The following is a 20,792-nucleotide window of genomic DNA, read 5'->3' on the forward strand; positions in this document are numbered from 1 at the left end:
AAGAAACAAGAAAAATCACTAATCAACAGTTTATCTTCACACTTTAGGGATCTGGAAAAAGAACAGCAAAATGAGCCCAAGGGAGTACAAGGAAGCAGATAATGAAGATCAGACCGGAAATAAATGAAATAGAAACCAGAAAAGCAATAGAAAAGATCAATGAATCCAAGAATTGGTTTTTAGAGAAGATAAACAAAATTGACAAACCTTTAGCCAGACTCATTAAAAAAAAGAGAGGACCCAAATTAACAAAATCAGAAATGAAAGAGAAGTGACAAAAGACACCACAGAAATACAAAATATTTTAAGAAATTACTATGAGTAACTATATGCCAACAAATTAGACAATCTGGAAAAAATGGACAATTTTCTAGAAGCATACAACCTTCCAAGGCTAACTCAAGAAAAAAACACAGAAAACCTGAATAGACTGATTACCACCAGGGAAATTGAATCAGTAATGAACAAGCTCCCAAAAAACAAAAGCCCTGGACCAGATGGCTTTACAGGTGAATTTTACAGAATATTCAAAAAAGAATTATCACCTATTCTTTTCAAGCTATTCCAAAAATCCAGAAGGAGGTAAGGCTCCCAAACACGTTTTACGAGGCCACTATCACCCTGATCCCAAAATCAGACAAACACGCTACAAAGAAAGAAAACTACAGGCCGATATCTCTAATGAACATAAATGCAAAAATCTTCAACAAAATATCAGCAAACAGAATTCAACAATACATTAAAAAGATCATACACCATGATCAAGTGGGATTCATTCCTGGTATGCAAGGGTAGTTCAACATCTGCAAATCAATTAATGTGATACACCACATTAACAAAATGAAAAATAAAAATCATATGATCATATCAATAGATGCAGAAAAATCATGCGACAAAATCCAGCAGCCATTTATGATAAAAACTCTTAAGAAAGTGGGAATAGAGGGATCATATCTCAACATAATAAAGGCTATATATGATCAACCCACAGCTAACATCATACTCAATGGGGAAAAGCTAAAACCATTCCCCTTAAGATCAGGAACAAGGCAAGGTTCCCCACTTTCTCCACTTCTATTCAACATAGTGCTGGAAGTTCTAGCTACAGCAATCAGACAAGAAAAAGAAATAAAAGGCATCCAAATCAGTAAGGAGAAAGTAAAATTGTCATTATATTCAGATGACATGATATTATATAGAGAGAACCCTAAAGACTCCACCAAAAAAACTATTAGAACTCATAAATGAATTAGTAAAGTAGCAGGATACAAAATTAATATTCAGAAATCAGTCATATTTGTATATACCAATAATAAAAGATCAGAAGGAGAAATTAAGAAAACAATCCCATTTACAATTGCTTCAAAGACTACAAAATAGCTGGGAATAAATTTAACCAAAGTAGTAAAAGATCTGTACTCAGAAAATTATAAGACACTGAAGAAATTAAAGAGAATACAAATAGGTGGAAACACATATCATGGTCATGGATAGGAAGAATTAATGTTGTTAAAATGTCCATACTGCATAAGGCAACATACATATTCAACAAAATTCCCATCAAACTACCAAGGACATTTTTCACAGAAATAGAACATATAATCCTAAAATTTATATGGAACCATAAAAGACCCTGGATAGCCTTGGCAATCTTGGAAAATAAGAACAAAGTGGGAGGTATAACGATACCTGACATCAAATTATACTACAAGGCTACAGTAATCAAAACAGCATGGTACTGGCATAAACACAGACACATAGATCAATGGAACAGAATAGAGAGCCCAGAAATAAATCCATGCCTATATGGTCATTGAATCTATGACAATGGAAGCAAGAATCTATGGTGGGGTAAAGAGAGTCTATTCAATAAATGGTGCTAGGAAACCCGGACAGACACATGCAAGAAAAATGAAGCTGGGCCACCTCCTTACACCATATACAACAATAAATTCAAAATGGATTAAAGACTTAAATGTAAGATCTGAAACCATAAAATTCCTAGAAGAAAATATAGGGAGAAAATTTACAGACATTACCCGGAGTAAGATTTTTACTGGGCAAAGGAAGTAAGAGAAAAAATAAACATGTGGGATTACATCAAACTAAAAAGTTTTTTCACAGCAAAGGAAACCATCAATAAAACAAAAAGGGATCCTACTGAATGGGAGAAAATATTTGCCAATGATATATCTGATAAGGGGTTAATATCCTAAATTTATAAAAAACTCACCCAACTCAACTCCAAAAAAACCAAACAACCCAATTAAAAAATGGGCAGAGGACACAAAGAGACATGTTTTATAAAAAGGACATACAGATGGCAGACATATGAAAAAATGCTCAACCTCACTAATCATTAGAGAAATGCAAATAAAAACCACAATAAGATACCACCTCACCCCAGTGAAAATGGCTATCATCAATAAATCAACAAACAACAAGTGCTGGCGAGGACGTGGAGAAAAAGGAACTCTTGTGTACTGTTGGTGGGATTGCAGATAGGTGTAGCCACTATGGAAAACAGTATGGAGGTATCTCAGAAATCGGAAAATGGAACTACCTCATGACCCAGCAATTCCACTCCTAGGTATCTATCTGGAGAAATCTAAAACTCTAATTCAAAAAAATTTATGCACCCCTATGTTTACTGCAGCACTATACGTCATAGCCAAGACATGGAAACAACCAAAATGCCCTTCGGTAGACAACTGGATTAAGAAACTGTGGTACATTTATACAATGGAGTATTACGTAGCCATAAAGAAGAATGAAATCTTATCATTTGCAACAATATAGAGGGACCTAGAGAACACTATGTTAAGTGAAATACATCAGACCGAGAAAGACAAATACCATATGATCTCACTTATATGTGGAATCTAAAGAAAGAATAAATGAATGAACTAATCAGAAGTAGTCTCAGAGACATGGAGAAAAAACTGAGCGTTGCTAGATGGGAAGGGGGTGGGGATAAGGGGAAAGTTGAGGGTATTAGAAAGCACAGCCAATTACCACAAGATTGCCATGGGGATACGAAAGTCAATTTGGAGAATATAATCAATAATGTTGTAAAGATTTTGTAGACTATCCAATGGACATTTGTCTCATTAGGGAGACCACCTCAGGGATGATGTAGATGCCTGATCACTGCACTGTACACCTGAAACTAAACAATAATGAATGTCAACTACAACTATATATACACATATATATACACATATATATATATACACATATATATATATACATATATATATACACATATATATATACATATATATATATACACACATATATATGTATATATATATATATGGTTACAAAAAGCGGAGTACAGCATTAGGAATAGAGATAGCGGAAATGTAACGGCTGTGTGTGATGTCAGAGGGGTAGTGGATGGGGGAAGGGGGTTGTCACTGAGTGAGGGATATAAAAACAAACAAAAAAAACTAAAACAAATGAAGGATAAAATTATATATTAAATAACAACAAAAACAACAAAAAAAGGGCAGAGGACCTGAACAGACATTTCTCCAAAGATTACATACAGACAGCCAACAGACATATGAAAACTTGCTCAACATCACTAATAATCAGAGAAATGCAAATTAAAACCACAATATCACCTCACATCTGTCAGAATGGCTATCATCAACAAATCAACAAACAAGTGTTAAGGAAGATGTGGAGAAAAGTGAATCCTTGTGAACTACTGGTGGGATTGCAAACTGGTACAGCCACCATGGAAAATAGTATGGCGGTTACTCAAAATTTTTTAAAATAGAACTACCATGTGACCCAACAATCTCACTTCTGGGTATTTACCTGGAGAAATCCAAATCACTAATTTGAAAAGATATATGAACCCCTACGTTCACTGCAGCATTATTTACAATAGCCAAGACATGGAGGCAACCTGGGCGTCCATCAAAGGATAAATGGATAATGAAGTGATACATATATACAATGTAATTATTACTCGGCCATAACAAAGAATGAAATCTTGCCATTTGAGAAAACAAAAAAGGACCTAGAGGGTATTATACTAAGTGAACTAAGTCAGATTGAGAAAGACAAATATGATTTCACTTATATGTGAAATCTAAAAAAACAAATGAACAAAGAAATCAGAAACGAACTCATTGATACAGAGAACAAATTGATAGTTGCCAGATTGGAGTGGAGTTAGGGGGCAGAGTGAAAAAGTTGAAGGGATTAAGAAGTACAAATTGGCAGTTACAAAATAGTCATGGGGGTGTAAAGTACAGCTTAGGAAATGTAGTCAATAATACTGTAATAACTATGTATGGTGTCAGACATAGACTTATCGGGGGTGATCACTTTGTAAGTTATACAAATGTGTAACCACTATGTTATACACCTGTAACTAATAAACATTTTACATCAACTGTAAGGATACAAAGAAAGAAAAAATATATATATTTGTAATTTATGGGAAGAGGTCAAAATATCAACAAGGTAACAAGCCTCATGGTAACCAAAAAGTAAAAACTTATAGTAGATACACATAAAACAAAGAGAAAGGAATATAAGCCTACTACTACAGAAAAGTCATTAAATCACAAAGGAAGTGAGCAAGAGGAGGAGCAAAGAATTACAAAATTGCTATAAAACAATTAAAAGAGCAAAACGCCACACCTACCAATTACTACTTTAAGTACCAAAAAAAAAAGACACTGGCAGAATGGATTAAAAAAAAAAAAAGACCCATTTATATGCTAATGACAAGAGACTCACTTCAGATGTAAGGATGTACACAATCTGAAAGTGAAGGGATGATAAAAAAAGATATTCCAGGCAAATGGAAAGCATAAAAAGCTGGGGTAGGTATACTTATATCAGACAAAATAGAACTTAAGAGTAAGTCTGTAATTAGGGACAAAAAAAGATCAGTATATAATGACAAAAGGGTCAATCCAACAAGAGGCTGTAACATTTCTAAATATTTATCCAGCAAATATAGGAGCACCTAAATATAAAAAGCAAATATTAACAAACCTAAAAGGTGAAATAGGCAAAACTAAAATAATAGTAGACTTTAATATCCCACTTTCATCAACGACAGATCATCCAGACAGAAAATCAATAAGGAAACATTGACCTTAAATGAAGTTATACCAGATACAATTAACAGACATAAACAGAACATTCCATCCAAAAGAACCAAAATACACATTCTTCTCAAGTGCACATGGACATTCTCCAGGCTACATCATACTGTGTTTCCCCGAAAATAAGACAGGGTCTTATATTCATTTCTGCTCCAAAAGACACATTAGGGCTTATGTTTAGAGGATGTTATCCTGAAAAATCATGCTAGGGCTTATTTTCCAGTTAGGTCTTATTTTTCAGGGAAATGTGTTAGGGATGTTAGGCCACAAAACAAGTCTTCATAAATTTAAGAAGACTGAAATTGCATCAAGCATCTTTTTGGACAATAGTATAAAACTAGAAATCAATTACAAGAAGAAAAGTAGAAAACTCACAAATATGGGTACATGAAACAACATGCTACTGAATAACTAGTCAAAAAAAATAACCAAAAGAGAAATAAAAAATTACCTTCAGAAAAATGAAATAAAATGGGACTACATCAAACTAACAAGTACAGCAAAGGAAACCATCAACAAAATAAAGAAAACCTACCAAATGGAAGAAAATATTTGCGAACCATGTATCTGATAAGAGGTTAATATCCAAAATATATAAAGAAGTTATACAACTCATTAACAAAAAAGCAAAATAAGCAAACAAGAAAAATATTTTATTTAAAAATGGGCAGAGGTTCTAAGCAGACATTTTTTTCCTAAGGAAGACATCCAGATAGCCAACAAGCAAATGAAAAAGTGCTCAACATCACTATCATCAGAAAAATGCAAATAACAAACCACAAAAAGATATCACTCCACACCTGTTAGAATGGCTACTATTAAAAAGGCAAAAAATAACAAGTGTTTGCAAGGATGTAGAAAAAAGGTAACCCTTGTGAACTGTTAGTGGGGATATAAATTAATGCAGCCATTATGCAAAACAGTATAGGTATTCTTCAGAAAACTGAAAATAGAACTACTGTATGATCTAGCAATTCCTTCTGGTATTTATCCGAAGAAAACAGAAACACTAACCAGAAAAGATATTTGATGCTCAGTGCATCATTATTTACAATAGCCAAGCAGCAACAGAAATAATCTGAGTCTATTAATGAATGAATGGATAAAGAAAATGTGGTTTACATATACAATGAAATATTATTCAGCTATTAAAAAAATGGAAGGAAATCTTGTGACATTACAACATGGATGGACCTTGATAGTATTACGCTAAGTGAAATAAATCAGTCAGAGAAAGACACTGTTATGATATCACTTTAAAGTGGAATCCTAAAACACACACACACACATACACACACACACATACACACACACACACACACACACACACACACACACACGGTCAACAATTCATAGCTGCAGAGAACAGGTTTGTGGTTACCTGAGGCGGGGGTGGAGGGAAAATGTGTGAAGATGGTAAAATGTACAAACTTCCATTCATAAAATTAGTAAGTCCTAGGGATGTAAAAAGTACGTGGTGACTATAGTTAATAATATTGCATTTATATTTGAAAGATGCTAAGAAAACAGATCTTATAAATTCTCATCACAAGGAAAAAAAATTGAAACTGTGTATGGTGATGGATGTTAATCAGACTAATTGTGATGATCTTTTCACAATATATACATATCTATCATTATGTTGAACACCTGAAATATGTGATATGTCAATTATATCGCAATAAAAAAATAAAATACCTTCAGATTATATTTATGAGCTTTGTCCAAAATAGCTGGAACCAAGTCATCAGTAGGTGCTCCATTCTCATCACTTGAATCAGGTGGGTACCAAGAAAGGGCTAGCACACCTAACAGAAAAGACCAAAAAGAAAAATGAACACTGGAACAGGAATGACTGTAGGTATTTTTTTAACAAAAAAGTGGGGAGCAGCAGATGAGAACTAAATTTTTAACAATAAAAAAGAAGCATATCTTCAATTAATGTTGTGTTGTCACATAGATACCAGTTTGGGTTGTTACTTCGTATAGTCAATTTTTATGAACTCTTTATCAAGCATCAGTAACTGTTAACTAATAGGTTTTTACTTTCTAGAATAAGTTTTAGGTTTATAGAAAAATCGCACAGAAAGTACATAGCTCCTATATACTCCTTTCCCAACCACTCCCTTTCTATCCCACATACAGTTTCAGTTATTATTAATATCTTTCATTAGTGTGGTACATTTGTTACAACAGATGAACCAATATTGATATATCATTATCAACTAAAGTTCAGAGATTACATTACATTTGTGTTGTACAGTTCTATGGCTTTTGACAAATGCATAGTAAAACCACTATTACAGTATCATATAGAAAGAATAGTTTTACTGACCTAAAAACCCCTTGTGCTCCACCTATTTATCCCTTGTCTCTTTCCCTCTCCATTCCCTGGGAAAAAAATCGATCTTTTTACTATCTCTATAGTTTTGTTTTTTCCAGAATGCCATATAGGTGGAATCAAAAAGTAACATTTTTGGACTGGCTTCTCACACTTAGCAATATGCATTTAAGGTCCATGCTCGTGTTTTTACGGCTTTCTGGCTCATTCTTTGTATTGAGGCATAATATTCCATTGTGTGGATGTACCACAGTTTTTTATTCACCTACAGGACATTTTGGTTGTTCCCAATTTGGGGCAAAAATGAATAAAGATGCTGTAAACATTCATGTGTGGATTTTTGTGAGGATCAGTATCTTTAAACAAAAGGATCACCAGCAGACTAGATGAAGCAGAGGATGAGTAAGTGATTTGGAAGATAAGGTAGAAAACACCCAGCAAAAGAAAAAAACACTGAAAACAAAAACCTCAAAAAAAAAAAAAGGATAGTTTGAGAGGCCTCTGGGACAACATCAAGCATAATAACATTCCAATCATAGGGTACCAGCAGAATAGGGAAGCAAGGAATTGAGAATCTATTTGAAGAAATAATGACAGAAAACCTCCCTAACCTGGCAAAGGAAATAGACATACAAGTCCAGGAAGTGCCGAGTCACAACCAAGATGAACCCAAACAGGCCTATACTAAGACACATCATAATTAAAATGCTAAAGGTTAAAGACAAAGAGAACATCCTAAAAATAGCAAGAAAAAGGCAACTAGCTACTTATAAGGAGTTCCCATAAGATTGTCAGCTGATTTCTCCACAAAAACTTTGCAGGCCAGAAGAAACTGGCATAAAATATTCAAAGTGATGAAAACCAAGAATACTCTACCCAGCGAGGGTATTAAAATCGAAAAAACAGATAAAGAGCTTCCCAAAGAAGAAAAAGCTAAAGGAGTTTATCACCACCAAACCAGCATTGAAAGGAATATTAGAGGGACTTCTTTAAGATGAAAAAAAAAAAATATATATATGAATAAAATGGTAACAACTACATATCTATCAACAATTACTTTCAATGTAAATGGATTAAATGCTCCAATCAAAAGACAGGATGGCTGAATGGATCAGAAAACAAGACCCTTACAAATGCTGCCTACAAGAGACTCAATCCAGATTGAAAGACACACACAAAGTCAAGGAATAGGAAAAAAGATATTTCATGAAAATGGAAACAAACAAACAAAATAAGCTGGGGTAGCAGTACTGATACCAGATAAAACAGAATTCAAAACAATCACTCTAACAAGAGACAAAGAAAGACCCAGTAATCCCACTTCTGGGAACCTGAAGAAACTTAAAACACTACTTTGAGGGGATGTATCCATCCGTTTGTTCATTGCAGCATTGTTTATAATGGCCAAGATGTGGAAGCAGCCTTCGTGTCTGTCAATGGAAGAACGGATAAAGAGGAGGTGGTACAAATATACAATGAAATATTGCTCGGCCATGGAAGGGAATGGGTTCTTGCCACCTGCAGCAGCATGGTTGGACCTGGAGATTATTGTGCTGAGTGGAGTATGTCAGACACAGAAAGACAGATGCAGTATGATTTTGCTTATATGCAGAATTCAAAGAACAAAATAAACAAGCAAACAAAACAGAAACAAACTCATAGATACAGAGAACATTTTGATGGTTGCCAGATGGGAGGGAGTTGGGGGTTGGGTAAAATGGGGGAAGGGATTTAAGAAGTACAAATTGGTTGCTACAAAGCAGTCATGGAGCTTGTGGGTATAGCATAAGGGATATAGTCAATGATACTATAATGACCAGGTATGGTGTCAGATGGGTACTGGATTTATTGGAGTAATAGATGGGAGGGGGTCGGGTGAAAAAAATGAAGGGATTAAAAAGTACATATTGGTAGATACAAAATAGTCATGGGGATGTAAAGTAAAGCATAGGAAACATGGTCAATAATATGGGAATAACTATGTATAGTGCTAGATAGGTACTAAACTAGTCAGGGCGAACACTTCTTAAAATATATAAATGTCTAACCACTATGCTGTACACCTGAAATTAATATAAAATGGTACTGAATGTCAACTAATTGAAAAATGTAAAAAGGGGAGAAAAAGTTAAAGGGAAGTAAGAGGTCCAACTCTCCAGGTATAAAACAAATAAGTCATGGGGATGTAATGTACAGAATAGGGAATATAGTCAATAATATTGTGATAGCGTGGTACTGTGTCGCATGGTCGTTGGACTTATGGTGATCACTTCTTTAGGTATATAAATGTTGAATAACTATGGTATACACCTGAAACTAATAATATTGTATGTTAGGTATATTTTTAAAAAGAATCTTAAATAATATAAACAACTCTTTGAATTCAGTAATCAAAAATATCCTGATAAAGAAGAGCCCTGGACCAATGACTTCAAAAGTAAATTCTACAAAATATTTAAAGAAGAATTAAACCAATTCTCCTCAAACTGTTCCAACAACTTGAAGAGGAGGGAACTCTTCCAAACTCATTCTATAAAGTCAGCAGTTCTTTAACACAACAGCCAGATAAGTATGCAATGAGAAAACTACAGACTATTATCCCTTATAAAAACTGATGCAAAAATTCTCAACCAAATACTAAATCAAATTCACCAGCATACCACGACTAAATGGGGTTTATTCTCACAATGTAAGCAAGCATGGTGCAACATACTGTCAATCAACGTAATACACCACATCAGTAGAATAGAAAAAAAAATGATACTCTGAATTGATGCAGAAAAAGCCTTTGATAAAATGTAACACTTTTATGACAAAAAATATACTAAAAAATTAGGAGTAGAAGGAAAATACAATACAATAAAAGCTATATATAAAAAACTCACAATGAACAGCATGCTCAACAGTAAAAGACTGAAAGCTTTTCCTCTAAGATCAGGAAATGCCCCTTCTCACCACTTCCATTTAATAAAGTACTGGAAGTTGTAGCCAGAGCAATTAGAAAAGAAAAAGGAACAAAACACAGGAAACAGTAAAATAATTTATTTGCAGATGACATGATCTTAGAAAACTCTAAAGATTCCATTAAAAAATGTTAAAACTGATAAGTAACTTCAGCAAAGTACAGGATATAAAAGCAAAACATAAAAACCAGCTGCATTTCTATACACTAACAATGCATAATATAAAAAGGAAATAACGAACAAAAAAAATCCAATATAGTAATATCAAAAAGAAGAAAACACTTAGGACTTTAATTAACCAAGGAAGTGAAAGACTTGTATAATGAGAACTAGAAAGCATTGCTAAAAACAATTAAAGATGACATAAATAAATGAAAACGCATCCCATTCACATGGAGTGGAAGAATTAATCTTGTTAATGTGTCAATACTACTGGACTACAGATTCAATACACTCCCTATCAAAAACCAAATGACATTTTGGCATAAATAAATCCACACAAAAAAAAAAAATCAATACTGAAATTCATATGAAATTTCAAGTGACTCTGAAGAGCCAAAGCAATCTTGAAAAAGAAGAATAAAACTGGATGATTCACACTTACCACAAAGCTACAGTAATCCATACAGTGTGGTACTGGCATAAAGATAGACATACAGACCAATGGAATAGAGAGACCAAAAATAAATTCTTACATATTTGTTCAAATTATTTTGACAAAGGTCCCATACAATGGGGCAAGCATAGTCCTTTCAACAAATGGTGCTGGGAAAACCGAACATTCATATGCAAAAGACTGAACGTGGACTCTTTTCTAATGTCATATACAAAATGTAACTCAAATAGATCATAGATGTAAATGTAAGACCTAAAACAAAATACTTAGTAACAAAAAGAATTGACAGCTATGGCTTGATCATACAAACAGAAAATAAATAAGGAAATATCAGCCCTAAATGATACATTAGACAAAATGGACTTAATTGCCATTTATAGAGCACTTCATCCTAGAACATCAGATTATACATTCTTTTCTAGTGTACATTCTCCAAGATAGACCATATATAGGGACATAAAATTAGCCTCACCAAAGAAGACTGAAATCATACCAAGCATATTCTCTGATCACAAGTCTTTGAAATTGGATAGCAACTGCAAAATGAAAGCAGGACAAACCACAAATACGTAGGGATTAAAAACATGCTTTTAAAGAATCAATAAATAAGAGGAGATATCAAAAGATCCATAGAAACAAGTTAGAATGAAAATACATCTATCAAAATTACTGGGATGCAGCAAAAGTACTAATAAGAATGAAATTAATATCATTAAAGGCCTATCTCAAGAAACAAGCAAAATTCCAGATAAACAACCTCATGTTACACCATAAAGAGCTAGAAAAAGAACAAATGAAACACAAGGTTAGCAGGAGGAAGAATAAAAATCAGAGCAGAAATAAATGACATAGAGAACAAACAGACAATAGAAAAAAACTAATGCAACAAAGAGCTGGTTCTTTGAAAAGATAAATAAAATTGACAAACCCTTGTCTAGACTAAGATAAAAGGAGAAAAGACAAATGAACAAAATCAGAAATGAAAAAGGAGAAGTTACCATGGATGCCACCGAAATACAAAGGATCATCCAAGAATACTATGAAGGATTATATACCACCGAATTCAATTACCTAGAAGAAATGGGTAAGTTCTTAGAAACTATTCCCTAACTCATTTTATGAGGCTAACTACCTTGATACCAAAACCTGGTAAGGATAACACAAAAAAAGAAAATTACTGACCCATATCTCTGATGAATACAGATGCAAAAATCCAAAAAAAATTCTAGCAAATTGAGTATAACAATGCATTAAAAAGATTGTACTTGATTATACTGCTATTAAAAAGATCAAGTGGGGTTCATCCCAGGGGCACAAGGATGGTTCAACATATGCAAATCGATCAATGTGATACACCTCATAAACACAATAAAGGACAAAAATCATGATTACATCAATAGATGCAGAAAAACCATTTGACAAGATACTACACCCATTTATGATTAAAACACTTAATAAAATGGGTATAGAAGAAAAATACCTTAACATAAGACAGGCCATATATGACAACAACTAACATCATAATTAACATTCTACGTATGTTCAGGAACAAGACAGGGCTGTCCCCTATCACCACTGCTTTCCAATATAGTATTGGAAGTCCTCTCCAGAGCAATCAGGCAAGAGAAAGAAATAAAAGGCATCTGAATTGGGAATGAAGAAGTTAAATTGTCACTTTTTACAGATGACATGATGCTACATGTAGAAAACCTTGAAGGCTCCACCAAAAAGCTATCAGAAACAATAAACAAATACAGTAAAGTTACTGGCTATGAAATCAACATACAAAAATCCATTGAATTCCTATATACTAACAATGAACTCCCAGGAAAAAAAAAAAGAAAAACAAATAAACAAAAATACCAAACAATTCCTTTTGCAATTGCAACAAAAATAATAAAATACCTTTGAATAAATTTAACCGAGAATAGGAAGGACCTATACACTGAAAACTATAAGAAATTTTTAAAAGAAATTGAAGAAGACACAAAGAAATGGAAAGACATTCCATGTTCACGGATTGGAAGAATCAACATAGTTAAAATGGCCATATTACCAAAAGCAATATACAGATTTAAAGTAAACCCCATCAAAATCCCAATGGTATTGAAAAAGAAAGAATAGAACAAAAAAATCATCAGATATTTTTGGAACCACAAAAGACCCGAATAGCCAAAGCAATCCTAAGAAAAAAGAACAATGCTGGAGGTATCACACTTCCTGACTTTAGCTAGTACTACAGGGCAACAATAATCAAAACAGCATGGTATTGGCAGAAAAACAGATGCATAGACCAATGGAATAGAATTCAGAACCCAAAAATAAAACCACATAAATATGGACAGATAATTTTCAACAAAGGAGCCAAAAACATACAATGGAAAAAAGACAGCCTCTTCAATAAATGGTGCTGGGAGAATTAGAAAGCCACATGCAAAGGAATGAAACTATAAGGCTATCTGTCATCTGCCACTTCCTGCGGGGAGCGAGGAGAGTGACGCAGGGTTAAGAAATACAGTAAACCACAATAGAGTGCAAGTGGGGCCAAGGGACTCCAGCCTCAAGGACTGAGCGCCCCAGTCGGGCCTATGCAAAGCTTTAGGCATAGCTTTTATTAGTTAGGTGAGGAAGTAAAGGAGATAAAGCTTGTCAATCTCAATATCTGTGAATCCCATACATTAAAATAGGAAACTGATTCAAGCCAATCACCCTTGCCTGCAGGCAGAACTGTAAGTCTCAGGATGTATGTCCTTCCCCTAGGGACAAAATCCTTATGCATTTGAATAGATGCAGAGCACATCATTGAATCTCTACCCCCGCAGGTTGTGGAAAGGAGTGCAGCCACAGAGGCAGAGGCTCTCCTTAGCTGGGGGAAGGTGGGCGGCTGTGCCCACCGCTATCAACCCTGTGGGTTCCCCTGTTCGTTCCCACGCTACTGTGTCTGGCTTGGGTTGCCCCGCACTCCCCACCCCCCGCCCCGTAGGGTGTCTTACCCATCATTGGCTGACCAGACATATTCTGGGGCCAAACAGGGAGACATAAGGTGTAAGCACAAAGGTGAAACAAAATCCCTGAGAGGATCCGTCACACAGACTCTCCTTTCTTTAGGGGCAGGTACGAGGAGACAGACACGTAGGATGCTGCGTGGCAACAGTCATCGTGTACCAATATTAACTCAAAATGGGTCAAAGACCCTAATATAAGACCTGACACAATAAACTATATAGAAGAAAACATAGGTATTAAACTTATGGACCTTGGGTTCAAAGAGCATTTTATGAATTTAACTTCAAAGGCAAGGGAAGTAAAAGCTAAAATAAATGAATGGGACTATATCAAACTTAAAAGCTTCTGCACAGCAAAAGAAACCACCGGCAAAATAAAGAGGTAACCAACTGAGTGGGAGAAGATTTTTGCAAACAGTGCCTCCGATAATGGGCTAATATCCAAAATATATACAGAACTCATAGAACGCAACAACAAAAAACAAACAATCCAGTTAAAAAATGGGCAGGAGACCTGAATAGACATTTCTCCAGAGAGGACATACAGATGGCCAACAGACATATGAAAAGATGTTCAACATCACTAATCATGAGGGAAATGCAAATAAAAACCACAGTGAGATGTCACCTCACACTGGTTAGAATATTATCACCAAGAGAAATAACAGCAAGTGTTAGAGAGACTGAAGAAAAAGGAAGCCTCATACACTGTTGGTGGGAATCTAGATGGGTGCAGCCGCCTTGGAAGGCAGTGTGGAGGTTCCTCAAAAAATTAAGAACAGACTTAAACCACATGACCCAGCAATCCCTCTCCTGGGTATACACCCAAAATTCGGAAAATATTTATCTGTAAAGATGTATGTGCTCCGATGTTCACTGCAGCTTTATTTATGGTGTCCAAGACATGGAAACAACCAGAGATGATTAGATAACGAAGTTGTGGTATATATACACAATGGATACTACTCTGCCATAGGAAAAGATGAAATAGTGATGTCTGGGACAACACGGATGGATCTTGATATTATTATGCTAAGTGCAATGAGTCAGAAAAAGTCGAGAACCATATGACTTCACTGATAATGCGGGATATAAAAGTGAAAGCAACAAAGGAATAAAAGAAACAAAAATTCATAAACACAGACAATAGTGTAGAGGATATATGGGGTTAAACATAGTGATAGAAGGAGAACTGATTCTGAGAGGTGAACACACAATGTGATATATAGATGATGTATTACAGAATTGTACACTTGAAACCTATGTAATTTTACTAACCATTGTCACCCTAATAAATTTTAATAAAATAATTTAAAAAAACAGCCAGCCAAAAATACTTTATCCAGCAAACTTATCCTTCAGATAAGCAGGAGACTTAAAGGCTTTCCCAGATGAATAGTCTGATGGAGTTCATCACCACTAACCAGCCTTGCAAGAAATGCTAAGGTTTCTCAAGTTGAAATGAAAACAGGCTAAGCAGGCACATGAAAATATATTGGGGGTGCCAAAAAAATGTATACACATGACTTGTATTTATCTTTTGTTATCGGTATATATTATTATAATTTTAATACAGTTTTTTCCTTTCTTAAAATGTGTATTCATTTTTTTGGCATCTTCTGTATCAGTATAAAACATACTGGTAAAGGTGAAAATATACAAGTTAGACTTAGAAAACTAATTCTATATTAGAATGTCATGTTAACTGCTCAGTGAGAGTATAGAAGGTTAACAGAAAAGAGTAGGAAAAATAACTATAGTTGCTGTAAATTGTTAACAAATACACAACAAAAAAAGAGGTAAATTGTAATATCAATGATATAAAAGCGAGGAGTAAAAAGGCAGAGACTTCATATGAGATCAAGGTAAGTTGTTACAAGCCAAAAATGGACTCTTTTATGTAAGCCTCAAAGTAGCCACAAAGCAAAACCTACAGCAGATCCACAAAAGACAAAGAAGGGGGAACAGGGCATACATACCATCATGGAAAATAACCAATTTACAAGACAGGTAGAAACAGAGGGAAAAAGAAATGAAAATATAAAACCAGAAAGCTATTAATCATATGGCATTACTAAGTCTTTATATATCATTATTACTCTAAACATAAATGGATTGAGTTAACTAGTCAAAAGGCACAGAGTGGCTGGATGGGTAAAAAAACAAGACCCAAATATATGCTGTCAACAATAGAACCACTTCAGCTTTAAGGATGCACATGCACTCAAAGTGAAGGGATAAAAAGATATTCCATGCAAGTGGAAACTAAAAGGGAGCAGAGTAGCTGTACTTAATCAAAATAGCAGAAAAATATACAAACATGTGGAAACTAAACAACAAACTCCTACACAATCAATGGAGCAATCAAGAAATCAAAACAAGAATCAAAGAATATATCAAAACAAAAATAGAAACACAATATTCCAAAACCTACAGGATGCACAAAAGCAATTCTGAGAGAGAAGTATATAGAGACAAATGCATGTATTAAAAAAATGAGAAAGATTGCAAGTAAACAACCTAATTTTACACCTAAAGGAAAAAAGAAAAACAAACGAAGCCCAAAGTTAGCAGAAGGAAGGAAATAATAAAGATCAGAACAGAAATAAATGAAATAGAGACCAGGAAAGCAACAGAAAATATCAACCAAACTGAGAGCTGATTTTTCTGAAAGAAAAACAAAACTGATTAGTCTTTAGCTAGACTACTAAGACTCAAAATAAATAAAACCAGAAATGAAAGAGAAGATATTACAACTGATACTACAGAAATACATACCATGTGTCTCCAAAAATAAGACCTAGGCAGACCATCAGCTCTAATACATTTTTTTGGAGCAAAAATTAATATAAGAACCAGTATATTATATTATATTATATTATATTAGACCTGGTATTACATTACATTATATTATATTATGTTACATTATACCTGGTATTATATTATATTATATTATATTATATTATATTATATTACATTATATCTAATACTATATTATATTATATTACATTATATCTAGTCTTGTATATTATAACTAGTCTTATATTAAAATAAGACTGGGTCTTATATTAATTTTTCCTCCAAAAGACGCATTAGAACTAATGGTCCGGCTAGGTCTTCTTTTTGGGGAAACATGGTAGGATCATAAGAGACTACTATAATCAATTGTATGCCAACAAACTAGATAACCTAGCAGAAATGGATAATTTCCTAGGATCATATACTCTTCTAAGACTGAACCAGAAAGAAATTAAAAGTTTGAACATGCCAATAACTTGTAAGGAGATTGAATCAATAATCAAATTTCAAAAATAGAAAACCCCAGGACCAGTTGGTTTCACAGCTTAATTCTACCAAACATTTAAAATACTTTTTAAATAAAACTTTCACTTATTTAAGTATGTTTTCCCAGGAACCATTAGCTCCACGTCAAGTAGTTGTTTCAATTTAGTTATGGAGGGCACAGCTCACAGTGGCCCATGTGGGGATCAAACCAGCAACCTTGTTAAGAGCACCGCGCTCTAACCAACTGAGCTAACCGTCCGCCCCATTTCTACCAAACATTCAAATAATTAATGCCAATCCTTCTCAAACTTTTCCAAAAAACTGGAAAGGAGGGAATGCTTTCAAACTAATTCTATAAAGCCAGCATTACTGACCAAAGCCAGATAAGAACATCAGAAAATTATACATCAACGTCCCTCATGAACACAGTTGCAAAAATTCTCAAGATTCAATGATGGATCAACACACACATTCAACTCAATCCCTATCAAAATCCAATGGCATTTTTCACTAATAAAATAATCTGTCCTCCAATTTATATGGAACCATATAAAGACCCTTAATATGTAAAGCAATTTTCAGAAAGAATAAACAAAACTGGAGGTATCATATTTCCTGAATTCAAACTACATTATGAAGCTGTAGTAATTAAAACACTATGGTACTGGCATAAACATAGGCACATAGAACAGTGGAACAAAATAGAGAGCCCAGAATTAAACCCCACATATACTGCCAACTAATATATACGACAAGAGTCAAGAATGTCCAATGGATAAAGGATAGTTTCTTCAACTGGAAAACCATATGTAGAAAAAGAAAATCTATCTTACACCACTCATAAAGATCACCTTGAAATAGATCAAAGATGAATGACGTCATAAAAACGGCAGCATGAGGAAGCCTCCGGAAATCTCCACTTGAATTTACAACAAATTGAACTATAACTCCACAAAGAACTCCCTGAGCAGCAGACAGGCAAGACTCAGAGGCTCACTACTGAAATCACCTAAAGGTGGGCAAATTGCACGAGCAGGGGAAGAGGGAAAGGAGAAGTGCGGAGACAGAGCCGTGCGGGAGTAGGACGCAGACCTAGCTCAGTGATCGAAGCTGGCTGCATCCCGGAACTACCGCAGCTGCGGGAGAGGAGAGAACTCGGACTGCTAGGGCTCTGCTTATGGCCCAAGAACTGAGGGGATACCATATAACACGGTTGAACCCAACGCTCACGGCAGAGACCTTGGAGCAAAGATTGAGGGAAGAAGGCTGAAAAAAGTGGTTTAAGCCCTCAGTGCCTAGCAGAGAACAGAAGCCTTTGGCACTAAGACTAGCCACCCCCTTCCTACCCTCCCAGAGCTCACACGCCCCCACCTGCCCAGTGTTAGAAGTGGAAGAGTAGCAGTGTCAGAGCAAAACAACAGAAAATTTGCAGTTCTGAGAACTGTGGTCCGCAGACACAGAGTCACAGTACAACTAGTTCTGGCAAAGAAGAGGGAACAGTGGAAGCAGGACTGGCTGTGATGGTGGTCGCCGCCATTGCTCTGGGCCACCTCTCACAACCTAACCCGTCCCTGTCCTCACCGATCTGGGAGGTTCCCTGCAGGAGTAAACAGAACTGCTGAAACACACAGGCTCTGAATCTGGTGCAGGAAGAGCTTAGGAAATTCAGGAGCTCTCCACATCCCCAAATAGAGGTGGCACCCTAAGACCCATGTGAACTGTTCAGAGGAGAAGGCCGCCTTCCAGGGAATCCCCCACATTATGTGAGAAGCCAGAATAGTGCAGAGAAAAAATAACACTACAGTGTAAGAAAAAATAAAAGGCTGAAGTCACTGAGAAAATAAAACATTCTACCAACACCTATTGGAAAATCAAAGACCTCTTCCTATCAACCTGTTGTAGAACCCACTCCTGTAGATGTCTAGGAAGAGGAATAATAAATCCTTAATTGCATGAATAACCAAGGCAACAAGACAGTTCAGAAAGAAAGTGAAAAGTCTCCAGAAAAGGAACTTAAAAATATGGAACAATGTGACTTAAATGACAGCAAATTCATGATTGCAGTTCTTTAAAAACTCAACAAAATGCAAGAAAACACAGAGGCAGTTTAATGAACTCAGAAACACAATCAAAGACCAAAATGAACATTTTACCAAAGAGACTAAAATTTTAAAAAAGAACCAAATAGAATTTCTGGAAATTAAGAACTCAATAAAAGAAATGAAGAATGAAATAGCCAGCGTAGGTAGTAGAGTTGACCAGATGGAGGAAATATCAGTGACATTGAAGACAGAAATCTGGAAATGACACGGATGGAAGAAAGAGACTTGAGACTTAAAAGAAATGAAAGAACTCTACAAGAACTTTCTGACTCCATCAGAAAGAGCAACATTAGAATAATGGGCATACCAGAAGGAGAAGAAAGGGAGAAGGGAACAGAGAGTATATTTAAACAAAGTCTACGAGAACTTCCCAAACTTGTCGAAAGAACTAGATCCTCGAATTCAAGAAGCAAATAGAACACCTAACTACCTGAACCCCATCAGGTCTTCTCCAAGGCACATTGTATTGAAGCTGTCAAAAGTTAACAGCCAAGAAAGAATCCTCAAGGCAGCCAGGGAAAAGAAGACAGTAACCTAACAATGGAAAGCCTATTAGAATATCATCAGATTTTTCAGCAGAAACTCTACAAGCCAGGAGGAAGTGGAAACAAATATTCAAACAATTGAAAGAGAGAAATTATGAGCCAAGAATAATATATCCAGCAAAGATATCCTTTAGATATGAAGGAGGAATAAAGACCTTTCCAGACATACAGAAGATGAGGAAATTTTCTAACACACGACCTTCACTACAAGAAATACTAAAGGAGGTCATTCCACCACCATCAACAGGGATAATTTGTGGCAACCAAAACACAAAAGGGGGCAGTAAAGGCCTGAACTGGAATATGGGATTGGACAAAGTAAGCATGCTGAAGAAAATGGAATACTCTAAATATCAAACTTTATTTTACATAAACTTAATGGTAAACACTCAAAAAAATTCAGAACTAAAATATATAACATAATAAAAGAAGAAACAGAGGGAAAAAGTCATAGAGTACCGCCACACAGAAATAACAGACAATAACAAAAGGGAAAGAAACAATGGAGACACAGTCTTACCAGAAAACTAAAGATAGGATAATAGGAAATCCTCACATATCAATAATCACCCTAAATGTAAAAGGATCAACAAAAAGGCACAGAGCAGCAGAATGGATCAAAAAACTAAACCCAACCATATGCTGCCTCCAAATAGACGTATCTCAGCTACAAGGACAAACACAGACTCGAAGTGAAAGGGTGGAAATTGACACTCCAAGCAAATGGTATCCAGAGAAAATCAGATGTAGTAATACTGATATCAGATGAAACAGACTTCATGATAAAAAAGGTAACAAGA

General features: G+C 35.1%; 1 protein-coding gene across 2 annotated transcripts in view; it reads right to left on the reverse strand.

Moving 5' to 3' along the window:
- The window catches only part of MANEA (mannosidase endo-alpha), a 68,547-nt gene that overhangs the window by 26,057 nt on the left and 21,698 nt on the right, over window positions 1–20,792 (reverse strand). For both annotated transcript variants that reach the window (XM_074333311.2, XM_074333310.2), the window contains one exon: window positions 6,834–6,943. In XM_074333311.2, the coding sequence (XP_074189412.1) occupies window positions 6,834–6,943 (110 nt within the window). The remainder of the gene's footprint in view (window positions 1–6,833; window positions 6,944–20,792) is intronic.

Source organism: Rhinolophus sinicus, chromosome 2, assembly GCF_057876585.1.
Source record: "Rhinolophus sinicus isolate RSI-liver-muscle chromosome 2, RSI-T2T, whole genome shotgun sequence".
NCBI classification, from domain to species: domain Eukaryota; kingdom Metazoa; phylum Chordata; class Mammalia; order Chiroptera; family Rhinolophidae; genus Rhinolophus; species Rhinolophus sinicus.